The 17,895-nt window shown below is 55.0% G+C and overlaps 2 protein-coding genes across 4 annotated transcripts; both read right to left on the bottom strand.

The window, feature by feature from the left end:
- Positions 1–1,139: 1,139 nt before the first annotated feature.
- Ncln (nicalin) lies at positions 1,140–12,017 on the bottom strand. Of its 3 annotated transcripts, none has more exons than XM_052165779.1 (14): positions 11,672–12,014; positions 8,802–8,992; positions 8,522–8,666; positions 8,287–8,381; positions 7,454–7,534; positions 6,629–6,732; positions 5,627–5,715; positions 5,202–5,520; positions 3,241–3,328; positions 3,119–3,157; positions 2,886–3,049; positions 2,517–2,570; positions 2,354–2,432; positions 1,140–2,282 (listed from the first exon to the last, which is right to left on the bottom strand). In XM_052165779.1, the coding sequence occupies exons 1-14, from the start codon at positions 11,853–11,855 to the stop codon at positions 2,223–2,225; spliced, it is 1,692 nt and encodes a 563-aa protein (XP_052021739.1). In that variant the 5' UTR covers positions 11,856–12,014; the 3' UTR covers positions 1,140–2,222. The 3 variants fall into 3 exon arrangements, with proteins under 3 accessions (XP_052021739.1, XP_052021740.1, XP_052021741.1); XM_052165780.1 differs by having other exon boundaries at positions 2,886–3,046; XM_052165781.1 differs by lacking the exon at positions 7,454–7,534 and having other exon boundaries at positions 11,672–12,017.
- Positions 12,018–13,314: 1,297 nt separating this feature from the next.
- S1pr4 (sphingosine-1-phosphate receptor 4) lies at positions 13,315–15,593 on the bottom strand. The gene has a single exon (XM_052165783.1). It carries the CDS (start codon positions 15,206–15,208, stop codon positions 14,048–14,050), a length of 1,161 nt encoding a protein of 386 aa, XP_052021743.1. The 5' UTR covers positions 15,209–15,593; the 3' UTR covers positions 13,315–14,047.
- Positions 15,594–17,895: the final 2,302 nt, after the last annotated feature.

Here is a 17,895-nt window from a genome sequence, read left to right as displayed (position 1 = left end):
TGAAGGCATGGGAGGGTCTGCCTTCCTCCCAGGATCCAGAAGAGACACAGCCAAGTGCCAGGGAGCCAGCCCAGAACCCAACAGTACCCAGATGTCACCAGACCACCTGCCCACCCTTCCCTGGAGGTCACAGGCTGGGCCGGGTGTGTTTCCAGCATCCAACCCTGGGGCCCAGCACAGGTACCTGTAGATGCCAGAGAACAGTGACTTCCAATCTCTTAGTTTTTGAAGCAGGGTCTTAATGTAGTCCATGCTGGCTCTAAACTTACTGTGGCCAAGGATTACCCGGAACTGACCAGCTGGCTGCCTTCAACCTCAAATGGCAGGATGACAGGCAAGTGCCACCATGCCTGTCAGTCTATGTATGCAGTCAGTGTAGTAGCGCAGACCTTTTACTTCTTTTAGAAAGTTGAGGCAGGAGGATTGTCATGATGCCGGCCAAGATTGACATCCCCCCTCAGCAGCAGGGGTGGAGGAGCTGGCCCCTGCAGTGTGGCCAGGGACCTGAGTTGGGACCTCCAGAACCCACATAAAAAGAAGGGCATGGCAGCCATGCTAGTTACCAGAGTTATGGAGGCCAAGGCAGGAGCCTGACTTAGGGCACAGAGGCCTTGACTCAAAAGGCAGAGAAATACTGAGGGTTCAGTGGGTAATGGTGCTTGGTTGCAAAACCCCTTGCTGTACCTGCCCCAGGACCTTGAGACAGGCCATCCCCTCTGCTTGAACCCAGATCCCCATTTTGCCAGGTTCTATGATCATGGAGACAGGAAAGACCCTGCTCTGAATGCCTGTAGTCTACCCAGGTCTGTTTCCTTTCCACAGTGGGAGGTTAGCAGTACTGTCACGAGCTGAGTGAACAGGCCCCCACAGCAGTAACTGAGAAGCCTAGTCCTAGCACCCCAGGAAGAGCAGAACCCTTGTGTAAGCTTGGCAGGGACAGCCTTTAATATACTGCCATGACCCCTGTGCCATGTGGCACGTCCCAACTTCTCTTCCACTGAGAACCTGTCCAGTGCTAGGAAGCAGAGTTCATTGAACAGACCAGGGCAGATGGCAGGGCCTGAGGTGACCCCCTTCCCCCCACAGACCCAGGACAGCAGCACAACAGTGGATGTTCCTCAGGACATCTGGAGACTTGGTCCTTCAATATGGCTTTTATTTTGTAACCCACCAACTGCAGACTCGCAGCCACCCCGAGGGGCCACCCAACCCCATGCCCTGTCAGGACAGAGGTAGGCAGCATGTGCCCTGTCACTTTTCCATCGACAAGTGCCACTGGCCTCAGACCCGTAACCAGCTGCCAGGTTAAGAGTAGAGAGGAGAATGAGAGCGCCCAGGGTCATGGCAGCAGGCTGACCCCTCTCGCCCTATGACACGAGTGCCACCAGGGTGGCAGCCAACACTACTGAAGAGAGGCAGCCTACAGTGGGTGGGGGTGGGCCAGGCCTCAGCAGGAGCGACGGACAGAAGAAGCTGGTCTTCAGCTGGTCCCCAGCCTGACACACCTCCTAGGTCATATTGCTATTGAATCGATTCACCATAGGGTCCCTGAGGTCAACTGTCAGCATTGGTGTCCCCCTCCCAAGGCCATCCTGTTGGGGACATCCAGGGCTGTTCTGGGCCTGGCTGTTCCATCAGACACTATGACAGAAGGGTGGACTCCCCAGAATGTATCATAGGTAGGGAAACTGAGGCTGGGGGGTGGAAGGTGGGGAGACCTCAGGACTGACACTCTAGACCAGGAACAACTCTGCCCAGACACCAGCATTGGGACTGAGCCAAGGGATGCTTACAGGAAGGGCCAGAGGCTCAAGTGGCTCAGATCCAGCTGGGGGACCAGGTGGGTCCAGTGGTGGAGAAGGTGACAACTGGCGGGCAGGGTATGAGGAGGAGGAGGAGGAGGAGCAGGGAGACGCTGGTGGGTGCTAGCCAGCGCTAGGGAGAGAGGCAGGCTGGCAGCGGCTGCCTCTGCAGAACCGCAGAGAGCAGCTTCTGGGAGCCAGCCACTGGGGAGGCCAACACCAGAGTGTGGCTCTTCAGTGCACGTGGCTGGGCCATCTCTCCATCCCAGTGGGTTCATCTGCAGGCGGCAGGGCTCTCCTCCAGGGACATTCAAGGAAATGGACAGAGAGAGGTGTCCTTGCAGCCCAGTGACCCATCAAAACCGTCTATGGTTCAGTCTGGCCACTGTGGGTATATGAGCCACCTGTGCATAGCCACTGTTACTGTGCCTTGGCCTTGAGCAGCAGTCTCTGCACGGTCTTGAATAGCACGTGGAAGTGCTGATGGAGAGAACAATGCATTAGGGACTCGGAGAGCTAGCCCCACCCAAGACACTTGCACAGCTACTCACCTGGACGGCCGTGTACGCCATGCCAAGGTACGCCCCAATGCACAAGGCCAGCAGCAGGTCGAAGATGGCTGGCTTGACCCTGAGGGACAGTCCATGGGGTCAAGGACAGGAGAATGGTCATCCCCATAGGCTGTGGTACCCTAGGCTCTGGCCCATCACTCACCTGTAAGCATTCATCACCTGCTTTAGCTGGTCGTAAAAGACAAACTCAGGGTCCCTGTGGAGAGACAGCCCAAACAGTTGAGTGCTCTCCGCAAGGCTCCTCCTCAGAGAACTCCCCTGGCGTTGCAGCACTGGGAGGCTGACACAGGAACAGGACAAGTTTGAGTCTTGCCCAGACTACAGATCAAGAGCTCAATTCAGGAAGCTAAAAATATTTTTCAAATAGCCAAGGGGGCTAGAAACTCCCTCGGCCTGGGAAGCCTTCCTAGGCCTGACTGCCACGCGGTCCTTTGCCTCGCTTGGCTTTGGACCTGTTCTGCCTTGCTGGGGACGCGGCAATGGCACCCAGGGGACATGGCCAGCCGCTCACCGCTTGTCAGCCTTCACATGGTGCTGCCGCACATCCTTCAGGTAGCGGCTCAGAAAGTGCTCTAGTGTGCTCAGGAACGTCCCGTCCTTGTCCAGCAGCTGAGCGGCCCGTGGCTGGTTGGTAAGCCAGTCCATGACTGAATCTATCTGCTCCTCCTGGACCTGCTAAGGGGGTGCGAGCTGGGGTCACAGCACGGGTCCCCATGGTTGCCCCCCCAATGCCCCACACTTTACCATCTGCTCCGTGAACACTGGCATGTCTGGGGGCGTCCCCTGTAGAGGGATGGGACAGGGTGTGAGCTGGCGCCGCAGGGCTGTGTGCACCCACACAGCCAGGGCCAGCACCAGATACTCACCTTCTCTGTCAGGTTATAGATGACCCTCGTCAGGGCCTCAGCGATGATCCTTGTGTTCCTGGTCAGGGTCTTGGAGTCTACCCGGGACCTTGGGGATACAGGGACAGACTCCTCAGGCAACACAGGCAATCCCTGGTGCCTAGGCTCTGGGGATAGTTGGTAGATAGCAGGGGCTGGGCGCAAGAGTGTGTCTGACTACAGCTTCCACCCAGGGCAGCCAAGGCCCAATGAGGTGGAGGTGCCACGGGCATGGCATGGGGATAGGGCAACACCTGCAGGGCCCGGGACACCCCACAGGGAATAGCCAATCCAGGACCCCTTTGCAGGTGGGTTAGTGACCTTCCTTCAACCCAGAAACCAGCCTGAGTGGTATCCTGGGGACCCTGGCCCTTATTGCTGACTTCTGGGTGTGTGATGGGCTGTTGGCCCTCCCACAGCCTGCTCCTGACAGCCCTCCCCATCCCCCCCCCCCCGACTCTTAGACAACTGCCTAGACCCTGTTCCATGGCCAACCCATGAAAGTTCTACAAGATGGCTCTGCTCCCCCACAAAGAACATTATCTTGTACCCTCTATGGAAGGTGCTGAAAGGTGCCCCTTAAAAAGGGTTCTAGAGTGCCGGGCAGTGTTGGCACACGCCTTTAATCCCAGCACTTGTTTGTTTGTTTGTTTTTTTGGATTTGGTTTTTTTCGAGACAGGGTTTCTCTGTGTAGCCCTGGCTGTCCTGGAACTCACTCTGTAGACCAGGTTGGCCTTGAACTCAGAAATCTGCCTGCCTCTGCCTCCCAGAGTGCTAGGATTACAGGTGTGTGCCACCACTGCCCGGCTAATTCCAGCACTTGGGAGGCAGAGGCAGGTGGATTTCTGAGTTCGAGGCCAGCCTGGTCTACAGAGTGAGTTCCAGGACAGCCAGGGCTACACAGAGAAACCCTGTCTCAAAAACAAAAAAAAAGGAAAAGAAAGAAAGGAAGGAAGGAAGGAAGGAAGGAAGGAAGGAAGGAAGGAAGGAAGGAAGGAAGGAAGGAAAAAATGAAAGAAAGAAAGAAAGAAAGAAAGGAAAAGAAAAGAAAAGAAAAGAAAAGAAAAGAAAAGAAAAGAAAAGAAAAGAAAAGAAAAGAAAAGAAAAGAAAAGAAAAGAAAAGAAAAGAAATTTCTAGAAAGAAGCCCCAGGGTAGGTCCCAGAATTGACTCAGAATTGACACAGAAGATACCCTAGGGAAGGTCCAGGAATGTACCACCTCCCCTACCAGACCTATGGAAGGTTCTAAAAGACAACAGTCCTCTGTGAGATTGTTCAAGAAGAATGTCTCAGCAAGTTCTGGAAAGTGCCTTCTATGAAGACTCTAGAAGGTTCTAGAAAGTGCCACCCACAGGTTCTGAAGGGTACTCCACCAAAAGGTGCCCCTATGGAAGGAAGGTTCTAGAACAATAGTTCCCAACTTCCTAAGGCGGAAATACTTTAATATATTACATTGTGGTGACCCCCAAACATAAAATTATTTTATGGCTACTTCATTTGCCTCTGTTATGAACCTTTTTTCCCCTGTTTTTTTGGAATTGTTTTTTTCGAGACAGGGTTTCTCTGTGTAGCCCTGGCTGTCCTGGAACTCACTCTGTAGACCAGGCTGGCCTCGAACTCAGAAATCCGCCTGCCTGTGCCTCCCAGAGTGCTGGGATTACAGGCATGCGCCACCACCGCCTGGCTTATGAATCTTAATGTAAATATCTGATGAACGGGATAACTAACATACCTCAGAGGGTCTCGATATACAAGTTGAGAGACACTGTTACAGAAGCTGCCCCTGCCCAGGAAAGGCCTGGAAGATGGCTGGCCTGCCCTGAGGAAGCCCCAACCACTGAATGTCCCCACCCCAAGCACTCTAAGGGGAACTCAAGAGCACAGAGTGCGAGGAACCCTTCACGACTGGCCTGGAGAGCACTGGTGAGCCCAGGCTGCTCACCGCACGTCCATGATGCTGCTGCGGGGCCCCGCCCGGTGGCTCTCCAGGTGTGACAGTGTGAAGGCAGGCAGCCTTCGCATGGCAAAGCGCTCGTGCTCCCAGGCAAGCACGTCATCTGCTAGATTGATCTTCTTGTGTACCATGGAGAAGCTGACGTCAGGGAACTGGTGCGCAGCCACCATCTCCAGCTCCCGCAGGAAGGCATGCTGCAGCGTCCCCTCCCGTGGAGGCTTGGACACATGCAAGCGCAGGTGGCTGCCACGTCCCACAGTGTCCAGGCACAGAACGAAGGCTACGTTGTCCTGCAGGAGGCTAGAGTCTGCAGGGTGAGGAAAGGGGTTCAGAGGGGCGTGGCCTCGCCTGCTAAAGACAGACTCCGCCCACCAGCCCATCATCAGAGACCTCCCACACCAAGCCCCGCCTGCCTGTGTGGTCCAGGCTGTCCTCAAGCCAGCGCTTGGTGCCCTGGTAGTTGAACTTGCCCCCTCCAGATGCGAAGAACAGGAGGTTGTACCTATGGGTGCAGGTGTCAAAAGAGCGATACAGTCAGGCCACTGGTTCCCAACTGGGACATAGGGAAACCTCATGTCTCTCCAGACCCACTTCCAGGTGACAACCCCCCCACCCCAACACCAGGCCAGGAGCTCCACAATTGTGACAGCCACATGTGTCCCCTGAGATTCCTTCAGGGAGGCCTCTGAGGACACACAACCTTACGTAGAGGAGCTCAGAATACCCACATACTCCCCCATCCCCAATGCTAAGGACTAGCTGACACACAACCTGGCTGTGTGGATTTGAATCTCACAGGGTCCTCACACCCTCACCTGTCTGGGAACCAAGGCCAGGCCACTGAGCCCAGGTTGTTCCCGGCCTGTACTGATGACTGGCCACTGTCACACAGGACTGCTAAGCTAGCCAAGACTGAGTGAGGCCACTGGTACTGGCCGTAAGGGACAGACATATCCTGGGTGAGCAAGAACATGCTGCCTCATGGCTTTTAAAGAAGTAACACCCTCCTCTGGCCCTTTCTTTAAGACCTATTGTCCTGTGACCACGGGACCACCTTGAGACCATGAAGAGATTGCCTGGCACACTGGCTGCTGCGTCTCACTATTGTAGACTCATGACCTGTGGCTACCCTGTGTGCCCCAGCTCACAAATGCTGAAATCACTCTCATGTGAACTGTGTGGTACCTCAGGACAGGTATGACTGTCACAACTATGGGCATGGATGGGTGGGACGCTGCTCAGGCCCCTCCGAGGCTCAGATCTCCCCAGAGAGACCATCCAGGAGCACCCACAGAACAAATGGAGACACTGGCCGCAGATGCCTCTAGATGGTCCCAACCCTTCCACTGACCATCCCACTGGATTCCACTGGCATCCCAGGGGTGGGCTGAACCACCCCCCTTAGTGTAACTCACGCTGCATGTGTGCGCTTGTATGTGTAGAGGCGCGAGAAAAGGCGGGCCAGCTCCAGCAGCACAGAGATGCCGCTCCCATTTGAGTCTGCTCCCAGTGACAGCCACTGTGGACAGAGGACCCACTGGTCATGTCTCCTGTAGGCCAGGCCCATCCACTTGGTGCCAGAGCCACAGGGTACCAAGGTAGAAAGGAGACGTGAAAACCACTGGGCAGAGCATGGGGGCCACACCTTTAACCCCAGCACTTGGCAGACCAAGGCAGGGAGTTTTTTTTCTGAGTTTCAAGACAGCTAGAGCTGCAAAAATAGACAATCTCAAACAAACAAACCAACCAGTCATGGGAGGTTGGGGTAGCCTGCCCTTGGAGGCTCTTGGGGCAGACGGGCAAGGCAGGGACTTGGGGACCTGGTGTCAAGCATGGTAGTCTGAGTAAGAATGGCCCCCAGAGGCACAGGTATCCCAGTGCTCAGTCAGCAGTGGCACTACCTGAGGAGGATGAGGAGGTATGGCCTTGTTAGAGGAAGTATGTCTCCGGCATGGGCTGTGAGGTGTTAAAAGCTCATGTCAGGCCCATTTTGTCCATCTGTCTGTCTGTCTGAGCTTGCACATCAGGATGCAGGGCGCAGCTACTTTACCCACCGCCATGACAATAACTGTTTTCTATAAGTGCTGCAATAGTCAAGGACAGTGACTAGGGCACTCAAGGGCAGGTCTAAAGCTCTAGGTCCCCCCTGGCATCACCCACCAAGGTGGTGCCATGGGCAGTTGGCAGCCTCTGCCCTCTGTGATATCCCTGACCTTTGACCTGTGCAGCAGAGTACTTACTGGGGCCACCCCAAAGGCGTCGTAATGAGCCACAATGACAATGGTGGGGAGGTCCTCGCCTCCCAGCCCTGTCAGCCGTCCCTGCAGAGAGACAGACAGAGGTGGGTCCCAGATGCCCAAGACAGGCTGAAGGTCACCCTGATGTGCTTTGAACCTTGATGCCAAGGACAGGCACGGGCAGCACCCATAGGTGGATGGTCCCTTAGCCCTCCCTCAGAGAGGCACAGGGCAATGTGAAGGCTTCTAGAGCCCAAAGAGCAGTGTGGCCATGCTGGGGATGGCTCCCAGTGCACAAGGGCCCAGGAAGGGACTACAGAGAGGCTGCCGCACCAAAATCCCAGGGCCTTCCATGACGAAAGAGCAGCAGCTGTCTTGTCATTATAGCACTGAGACGAATGCTGTGGACAATCACGCAGTGAGTGCACTGGGTCTACTGTAGCTGACTGACTCACCCACAGCTTCCTCACAGGGCACTCAGAGCACCCCCGGCGCCAGAACTTAAAAAGTGAGGTTTTCTTTTCTTTTTATGAAAACAGGGTCTCCTGTATCTCAACGGCAGTCTTGAACTATGAAGCCAAGGATGGCCCCGCACTCCTCATCTTTCTGCTTTAGCCTCCCAGGTGTGTGTTAGCGCACCTGCTTTATGTGATCCTGGGGACTGAGCCCAGGACTCTGTGAGCTGGCAAGTTCTGCCCACTGAGCCACAGCCTTAGCCTACAGTCAAGTTCCTTTGTCACCACCATCTCCCATGTGTGGCAGAGGGGTGACTGGCCGTCTGGGATCGGGAGCAGCCTGTGCAAAGGCCCTGGGGCAGGCTGAGGGTAGGCGCTCACCTCCACACTGGTGATGAGCCAGTCACTCACTGCCTGGCTCTGGGCTCCGCTGGTCACCATCTGGAAACCATTGGCTGTGGCTGTGTGCAGCAATACTAGGAGCAGAAGGGGAGGGGTTACTTGGGTCTATGGCCAGGACCACAGCTGGGGTGGGAACTGAAAACATGGAAGCCCAGGAAAGCCCCATAGATGCAGGGACCTGGGTCACCTGACGCCCTTTAGTGGCCTAACTCACCTTCAGCAGCAGAGGCAGAGCCCTGGGAGGCAGAGGCAGCCTGGGTCTGCTCATAGATGGACAGCAGGGCCTCGTCCTCCACAGCAAAGTAGACGGGGACCACAGTCTCCATGGCCAGCATCTCAGGCTCGATCTCCATGAATTGCTGTGAGGAGTGCATACGTTCAGAGAACTGTAGCCACCCCAGAATACCTCCCCACCTCAGCTTCCTGCCTGAAGCCGGAAGACACACAGCAGTTGCAACTGAGGGGCAGGCATGGGAACTGAGACACAGGCTCACCCGGACAACATCCTGGGGCACAGCAGCCATGGCCCGGGGCAGGATGATAACCACAGCGCCCGCTGATTGTCGCAGAGCCTTCTGGTAGTGCTCATAGGAGAAATCCAGGAGGCGCATGAGCACGCAGCGGCGGCTCAGCACATCTGCGTCCACTGTGCGTGCCTCCGTGTTGAGCACTGCATTCCGTGTGCCTGTGGGGGACATGGGGTCAAGGCATCATGACCTGGGGCCTGCATCTGTCACAGCTGCCATCCTCCACACAGGCACACAGTGAGAGTGCGGCTCTTACAGGGCAGGCATCGTGTAACTGACACATGACCACGGGAGGCCCAGCTGGGCCCTTAGGGGTCGACACTGCATGGGCCAGATGGGAACCACCATGGAAACACCCACAGCAGGAAGCTCCCTCCACGAACTGGAGTCCCCTGGGTCCCACTTGCAGCCAAACTGGGTGGCACAGAGCACATTAGGGGCTTTTTTTATTTTATTTTTTTTTTTTTTTTTGTTTTTTGGATTTGGTATTTTCAAGACAGGGTTTCTCTGTGTAGCCCTGGCTGTCCTGGAACTCATTCTGTAGACCAGGTTGGCCTCAAACTCAGAAACCCACCTGCTTCTGCCTCAGGATTACAGGCGTGCACCACCACCGCCCAGCTAGGTGCTTTAAAAATGCTTAACTCTCATGAGAATGACGACAGGCAGTACCCCTAGATGCACATGGCCAGGAGGGGGCAGCGAGTGACTGCTCACTGGGGAGGGGACTTGATTTTGGTGTGGTCTCCACTTCCCTGTGGGCAGCATAGAAGATGGCCACACAGGGCCAGCTGAGGCCCAGTCCCCATTCCCAGGACTGCAGAATCTGAGGGAGCTGGGTGAGGGCCTGCTGGAAACAACTCTCTGGAAGGCAGCATGGGCCAGCACCTCATGGCACGGCCTTCTGGGAGAGGCAATACTTCTCCCTCTTCAACTGGTCCTGGCCTCAAAGGGTGGCTCGGACAGCAGCTCTTCCCCCAGGTCCCTCCAGTGTCCCATGGGAACAGTGCTCTCTAGGGGTCCTGGGGACCAGTGCTGGCCACATGGCAGGACAGTGCTCTGCACCCAGCTGTGTTGTTTTTGAGGATGTGACACAGATCCCCAGTGGACTGCTGGTCAGCACCAGTCCCCAGGACCCCCAGAAGCCACTGTGCTACCCACAGGAGGGCAGCCAGGCTCCTGTAATCTGGCCTCTGGCCAGCCAGGGTCTCAGTCCCATCGACTGGCGCCAGTTCAGAGATGCCATAAAGGCCAGTGGGCAATCAGCAGGCTTCTCCCCCATGCTGGCTGCTCCACTCGGTGGTGTCAGTGACTTCATGCCAATAAGACCTTATCCACAACCAGAGAGGCCAAGCCTCATCAGTTGGCTCCAGGTTAGTGAAGTGAAGCCGGGCCTCAGGGCCACCAAGCCACCAGGGAGGTTCAGACGCTGAAGTTCTGCTCCAAGGCCCATGATGATACGAAGGCATGCCCTCAGAAGGCCAGAGTCCACCACATGAGGGAATGGTAGCCTGGGTCACAGCCACACCCCACAAGCCTCCTTTCCCACCAGTGTTGGTTATTTCTCAACAAGGCCCAGGGGAAGTTGGGTAAGGGGAGATGCGGTAAGGCTGTGGGGTGGCCAGGGGCTGAGGGGAGCTCAAGGGTTTCTCAAGACCTGCTCTGCCTGGCTGCCCCATCACGAGTCCTCCAGGCTACAGATAAGATGCAAGTTCTCATCCAGCAAGGACAGACGAGAGAGCCACACGTCAGGCTTCTGTAAACGTGAGTTCATTCACAGACCAGCCCACCCAAGATTCTGTGCATGTGAAAACCAGACGTGGAAATGAGTGGTCTAGGAACTGCCCTCTAGATCACAGAATGATCTGAAACAACTGTTCAAGAGCTATGCTGCACAGCTAGCAGCCACTGGCTTCAAGTGGCTTCCATGATCCCCGGCTATCCGTGACATCCCACCCACAGCGGCGGTTTAGCAGGTGGCCCTTCAGAAGATGCCAGGCTACAAGGATCTGCAAGCAAATGCTTATGACATTAGGACACCTGGCCACCTACTCCTGGCCTGGTGGATCTGGCCTAGATAAGACCCTCACCCCAGTGCCCTAGATGCCATAAAGGCCGGTGGGCCAGGGCACTTTTCTGTTCCCTGCAAGGTGCTGGGTAGCCCCCTGGCCTCCACCCCTTTGAGCTCCCCAAGCTTGGGCAACGACATAACCCCTGTCATGGAAATGTAGCTTTAAAGAGAAATTAATGTAATTCTGGACACAAGGGCCCGTGGGGTCCACATAGAGAGGCTTGGGTGCACAGACCAGGCTGCCACACCCGCTCAAAAATGGGTGTGCAGCCTTGTCATTCGGGCAGAGACTATGAGAGGCAAACCAAAGAGCAGAGGGTTCTTGAAGGCTAGATACCACAAGTAGGGAACGGAGACTCTCACAGGCCCCAAATCTAGGCATGGGGTCAGAGATCCTGGGGAACCCTGGCGAGGGGTGGGGAGCAGAGCAAAGGGGTGAAGGTGTGGTGCTGTGGGAACCAAGGCCCCAGGGGACCCCAGGACAGCAGGCCTGGGGGCAGACACCAGCCTGAGAGAGATATGAGGCAACAGCTGACAGAGAGGGATTGGGGTGCAAGGGATCGAGGAGAGGTAGGAATCAGGGTGGCAATGATGGGATGGAGTGACAGGAGTCAATGAAACAGCAGGGGAACTGAGTGTAAGTCAGTGGGGAGACCGGGATAGCAGTCGGAGGTCCTCTGCATGACAGTGGGAGGATCTCAGTGACTGGGAGACTGGTGTGGCAGCAGGGGGACTGCAGCGTCAAGGGAAAAGGTCAGGGGTCGCGCACCGTATGGCTGGCCCTGCAGGTCATACTGCTGCATGCGGTACACGGTGAACTCGTGAGCGGCGTCGGCGGCGGGCAGCGGCGGCGCCACGAGAAGTAGCACGGCGGGCAAGAAGACGATAAAGCCGAGTGGCAGGCACGACGCCTTCAGCACGTTCTCGAGCACCTCGCCCGCTTCTTCCAGCATCCCGGCGGGCGGCAGGCCGCAAAGGCGGCGGTGGCGGACGGCGACGGAAAGAAGCCGCGACTCCGCGGACTCAGCTCGGCATGGGCGGCTGCTGAGGTCCTTCGGGGAGAGCCACGAACAGCCCGCGCCTGCCCTAGGGTCCTTCGGGCAGCTCTGCGGACGTCCCTATCTGCCGCGCTGCCTTCCGGGAAATGTAGTCTTTCTTATGAGCGAGCCTCGTTTTAAAGTGCTCCGCGCGCAGTGGAACGCTGGGAGTTGTAGGCACACTACCACTCGCGCTCGGCCTCTCCAAAGCTGTGGCAGTCCTTGCGCGCGGAGCACCCTGGAAGTTGTAGTCCCATTGTGCGGGTTCCAGAAGCTATGGCGGACAGTCTACCGGTACTGAACTCCAAGCCGCAAAACACAGATTATTTACAAAACTATTGAAAACTATTTTCAGTAAAGCTTGTTTAAGCTATATTCTTGGCGTCGTTAATGAGAAAGAAAATAAAGACCTAAAGTGCAGGACGTGACCGTCCGACCCGGAAAGAAGTAAGAAAGGAAAGAGAAAGTGTCCATCCGGTGCCTTGGTTCTCTGGGAATTGTAGTCTTATCGTACAAGCACAAAGGAATATGGGAACTACAATCGTTCTTTAGTCTCTGAAAGGAGAGGGGGTTAGAATGCACAAAAAAAGGAGACATCGTCTTGAAGGTCTTCGTCTTGAAGGTGCTAGCTCCCCGATCACAACACATGGTATCTGACTACAGGTGTTCTACAGGATTTAAGTGAATGAGCTAAAAACTGGTTAAAAAGTAATATTCGGGGCAGGTGGAAAGGTAGTAAGGCAAGAATTGGCGCGGGCTTTAGTGGCAGTGGGGAGATCAAGATAGCTATAATGGGACTAGTGTGACGATGGGAGGTCTTTAGTATCCCTGTTCATCCTTGGGACATATTTAACTTAACATTTTTGGTTTGCCTATTGCAACGTCAATGGATTTGACTAGTCCCTGTGTCTTGGGGTAAGTTAAGGTGTGAATTAAAATTATATGTCACTCACACCTCTAGGAATACAATAAATAAAAAAATAAAAGATCAGACAGTCCCACCCACCCACCTGTAGGCAGAGGTGGAAATTCAATATGCAAACTAGCATGAGCTGACTTTGAGTAAGGTATGCTGTAGGTGACTGGTGGAGAACTCAGGGATGATGTCTTCTCTGAAGACCTTGCCGTTTGCCTTAGGTAAGAAAGCAGATTCTAAGCCTCAGACATGTGGTCCTTTCTCCCAGGGTGAGTGATTACTGCAATGAATGGATGCCAACTGTATACTGAGGCCACAGACAATCAGAACTGAAAGTGTAGAAAATTGATGGTGTGTGCCCAACACCATGAACTTCTGCCATCTATAACTGTGACAGTCACTACCATCCTAGAGTCACTGCCAGTGGGACGCAGTTACAATACACTGAGAAACTGAATGTGGAGTTTTCATTCATTTTAATGAATTTTATGCAGCCATGCATGGCTCGCAGCCACATCACATGGTAGGGTCCACAGCTCCCTGTCACAGCATATCTCTGTGATTCAGAACCGGAAGGGCGAGGTTGTGGGGTTACAGAACCAGTTGAGATTGCCCCAGACCTGGGGTGGGTGGGTCTATCCTCCCCACATAGAAAACCTGAACTGGAAGAGAGAGGCCATGGGGGGAACGCTGCTTGTCCCAATGTGGAAGTCACTAAGAAGAGGGGTGAATGACAGACTGGTGTGTCCTCCAGGCCCCCTGCTGTTCTTACAACACATCAGGTTGCCCTCAAACAAATGGTGCAGGTGCACCCACATGCCAGCACACCCCAAAGCACTCTGTACCTGTGGGTGTGACCAGGAGACACGTTGCAGCAGCCTGGGTATTGACACACACTCATGTGACTGAGACAGAACCATAAATCCCTGTCCTGGCCTGGCCTCAGACATGGCGCACCTCCCCACCCCACCCCCACCCCCCACCACCCCACTGTCTGGGACCCATCAAGGCCCAGACCCACTGGATCTGACTCTGGCCACTCTCTGCCAAACATTCGTCACGGGGGAGTTTCATGGAAGGAACCGGGCTTGCTGGCATGTTCTCAGTCACCACCGGGCAAGGATCTTGTGTCTGGTCCCTTCTCACCTCGCCTGGGAGGGCCTGCTCACTGGGCAACTGGCTGGTCCAAGGTCTAGGTGCTGCGGATGCTGGAAACGCTGGACAGCGGCTCTCGCATCTTGAAGCTGAGTGTCCGAGAAGTCCGAAAACTGTCCCTGGGCCTCAGCGAGCTGTCAGTGGTGGATGCACCAGAGTGGGCCTCTGTGATCCGGGTCAGGCAGTCTCCAGGACCTCTCAGACCTAACCAGAGACAGCTGCAGCATAGGAAGGCCAGCACAGCGTGCTGCACCTCACGGCTGCGGAAGGAGTAGATGAGAGGATTGATGGCTGAGTTGAGCACCGCCAGGGCCAGGATCCAGTCCATGCCGCGCAGGTACTCCTGGGCCCAGACATTAGAGCCAAAGATGTCGGCCAGGAGCAGGCCAAACAGGGGACCCCAGCACACCACGAAGGCCACCAAGATCATCAGCACGGTGTTGAGTAGCCTGCGGGACTTGCGGCGGGCTGGAGGACGCGGGGACTTCTGCCCGTTGGCTCGGACCACCCTAAAGATGGCCCCGTAGAGGCTCAGGATAGCCACTAGGATGAGGGCGAAGACCACCACACAAAAGAGTACATAGCCCTTGGAGTAGAGCGGCAGCAGGCTGGAGCAGCGCGGGAAGGCGCACACACAGTTCCAGCCCAGCAGGGGCAGCAGGCCCAGGGTAGCTGCCAGCAGCCAGCACAGGCCGATGCAGCCATACACACGGCTGGTTTTGGTGGCCCCGCTCTCAGCCACCCGCACCATGGTGGCGAAGCGCTCGCCGGCTGTGAAGAGCAGACTGAAGGTGGAAGCAGCCAGGGCCATGAAGAGCAGGCCTTCCCGCAGGAACCAGTGCACAGGTGACAGCTGGAAGGTACGAGTCCCCGACAGCAGCACGTTGACCACGTAGGCCAGGCCTGTGAGCAGGTCGCTCAGTGTGATGTTCAGTAGGCAGTAGTACACCCAGCGGCGGGAGCGCATGTGGATGGCGATGGCGGCCAGCACCATGGCGTTCTCCAGCACCACCAAACAGCCCGCTGCCACCGACGGCCCCCTCAGCATTCCTAGCCCCCCACCGGCCTCAGGGCCCCCGCGGCTAGCCAGCCTGCCGCTGTGATTGTAGTGCAGGATGATGAGGAGGCTGTGACCGCTGGCCGCCAGCCGGTGGCAGGACTCTGGGGTCACCAGCGTGGACCAGGTACTGATGTTCATGGCCTCCCCCGGGGACAGACTGAGAGAGGCCCCAGCAGGGTGGAGTCACAGCCTGGCCTGGGTTTCCTGTTGTTTGAAATTTCCTGTTATGCTCAAGGTGCCCCAGAGTGGGTGGGGGTGAGGCCAGGGCAGGGAGGGGCATCCTAAGCAACTGTCGTCAGAGTAACTCTAGGGGCTCGGAGCTAGAGAGGATGATCCCTCCTGACACCCCACTCCTGCCCAAATTTCCCTCCTTGGATGGGAGGCGGAGCACCAGATGCAGTGTCACTACTGGACAATGGGCATTGCCTGGGACCCAAGAACCCAGCACCTTGTACCCAAATGTTCCAACTGTATGCTTATATACAGCAAGTGCCTAATAAATGTTTGTTAACTGTACACAGAAAGTATGTCATAAAAGTTTGTCACTTGTATACACCAGCCAAGCCTTAATAAATGTCACCCAAACACACCAAGTAGCACCCGTGCATAACAGGTGCTTAATATCTTTAAAATTGTTTTGTTACATTTATTTATTTATTTATTTATTTATTTATTTATTGTGTGTAGGGATCGGTATGTGTCATGTCATGTGCTGAGGTCAGAGGGCAACTCATGGGAGTCTGTTCTCCCCTTCCACCACGTGGGTCCTAGAACTAAACTTGGGTTGGCAAGCTTTGCCCCATGCACCTTTATCCCTGAACCGCACACAGCAAGTGTTTAATCAGTGTTTGCTGTGTGTACACAGAAGGTGCTTAAAAGATATATGCCACATTGGGTGCAGCAGCTCATGCCTTTTTTTTTTTTTTTTTTTTTTTTTTCTGAGACAGGGTTTCTCTGTGTAGCCCTGGCTGCCCTGGAACTCACTCTGTAGACCAGGCTCGAACTCAGAAATCTGCCTGCCTCTGTTTCCCAAGTGCTGGGATTAAAGGCGTGCGCCACCATCGCCCTGCTAGATCATACCTTTAATGTCAGTACTTGGGAAGCAGAGGCAGGAGGATCTCTGTAAGTTTCAGGCTAGCCTGGGCTACATAACAAAGGCATTCTGTCTAAAAAACTAGACAACCAAGTAATTAATAATAATATTATTATTAATAATAAATGTGTGCAACCAAAATATAGTAGGTGCTTAAAGTCACCCACTGAAAAAAAGTCATCCGCACATGCCAGGCGCTTAAGATTTTGTTGCCTGTACCATCATAACGTTTGTCAACACTCAGCAAACAGCAGGTGCCTAATCAATGTCCAAGGACATCTATAACTCTCCTGGTAGCGCTGGCTCAGACTCAGCACACACAGTTGTTCTGTGCTCTGATCCCAGTCTCAGCCTATGACTGTCCTGAACCCCAATCCATAGCCTTAGTCCCTACCCTGCACTAAGCCCCAATCCTACCTAAGCACAGCTCTTCCTCTGACTCCATGATCCTGAAGAGACTTGATGCCAGACAGAGCACAAACTCTGCCCAGGGCCCCTCTGCACTGACTCCCCAAGCCTCTACCATATACTGAGTCTTAATCCCAGGATGAACCCTGAGCCTGACAAACATGCCCACAGACACACCATGGTGCTGACACACACACAGGTTAAAACCTGGTTCCAAGCTGAAGGCCAACTCCAGCCAACCATGGCTGGGCCTCATTCAGTGAGTTGGAGTGAGCACTGGGTGCAGTGTGCAGGAGGACTGAGCACAGCACCTCAGAATGAGTGCAGACAGAACATCCCCTGCAGCCTGCCTGCTATGAGAGCTGCCGTGTTATGAAGCAGGCACCGTAGAAAGCTGTAGCTTACACTTGACCTCCACAGCAGGCGCTTACTCAGTCTTCAAGATGCTCTTCGAGTATGTAGCTGAGCTGGGCAAGCACCATCTCCCTGCCCCAAATGCACCCAGAAGACAGCACCAGGGCCCTTGTACAAGGCAATTCTCTGGAGAGCTACAGATAGATACAAAAATGTTGGCAGGCACAAAACAGCAGTAGAGTCCAACTTAGAGCTCCTAAGACTCTAGCTCCCATCCCCAGCACCCAGACTAAGCCATGCTATGTCCCAGAGTGGAGTACTATGCAGCACTGTAAAGAGATATTTCCCAGGGAGCTCAGTAAAGTGCAGCTGACTCTGCATCTGGATTCCATGGCCACTGAGAACAGCCAGATCCCTAACTCCAGTGCTCAGAAAGCATGGGCGGGTTGTGGGGTGACAGGGTGACAGGGACACAAAACACAAGAGCAGATGACTCTCGTCTCTTGTGATGTCCTCAGAGGTCGGGTGTCTTCTTCAGTCACTCCCTAGGTCTCTCACTGATCATGGGGCAGCTGCCAACTCCTGCATTTTACCCTCTGAGCCACCCCATGCCCCCACTCCAGTCTCTGCCCGGATTTGACATTGTCTCTGTGAGTCAGCACCCTGGCCCTGGCCCCTGCCTGGCTCACAGTAACATGAAACTTGCAATCCTCCTGCCTCAGCGCCTGAGAGCTGAGATATTTCTCTTTTCCTCAGTTCCCTGATTGTTTGTTTTTAAATTATATTTCTTTATCTGTGTGGGTAGGTGTGTCACCGCCATGAGCTCCTGAGGGGATGGAGGACTTCCCGTAGAACTCTGTCCACCAAGCAGGCCCTGAACTCCAGATGTCAGGCTTGGCGGCAAGACGCCTTCGCCAGCCATCTCGCTGACTTCGGTTTCCCCTTTGGTAAGATGGAGTGATCCCCACAG

This window comes from Apodemus sylvaticus, chromosome 20, assembly GCF_947179515.1.
Source record: "Apodemus sylvaticus chromosome 20, mApoSyl1.1, whole genome shotgun sequence".
Classification (NCBI taxonomy): domain Eukaryota; kingdom Metazoa; phylum Chordata; class Mammalia; order Rodentia; family Muridae; genus Apodemus; species Apodemus sylvaticus.
The sequence above is the reverse complement of the archived record's forward strand: the minus strand, read 5'-3'. Positions and strand labels throughout refer to the sequence as shown.

What these genes read in the sequence shown, in the direction of transcription:
- Ncln (XM_052165779.1), bottom strand. Translation starts at nt 11,855, where the DNA reads ATGCTGGAAGAAGCGGGCGAGGTGCTCGAGAACGTGCTGAAGGCGTCG. An exon ending in GGACAGCCTGGACCACACAG is followed by an intron (nt 5,521 to 5,626) that starts GCAGGCGGGGCT and finishes CTCACCCTGCAG; the next exon opens with ACTCTAGCCTCCTGCAGGAC. An exon ending in CATGTGAAGGCTGACAAGCG is followed by an intron (nt 2,571 to 2,885) that starts GTGAGCGGCTGG and finishes GTCTCTCCACAG; the next exon opens with GGACCCTGAGTTTGTCTTTT.
- S1pr4 (XM_052165783.1), bottom strand. Translation starts at nt 15,208, where the DNA reads ATGAACATCAGTACCTGGTCCACGCTGGTGACCCCAGAGTCCTGCCAC.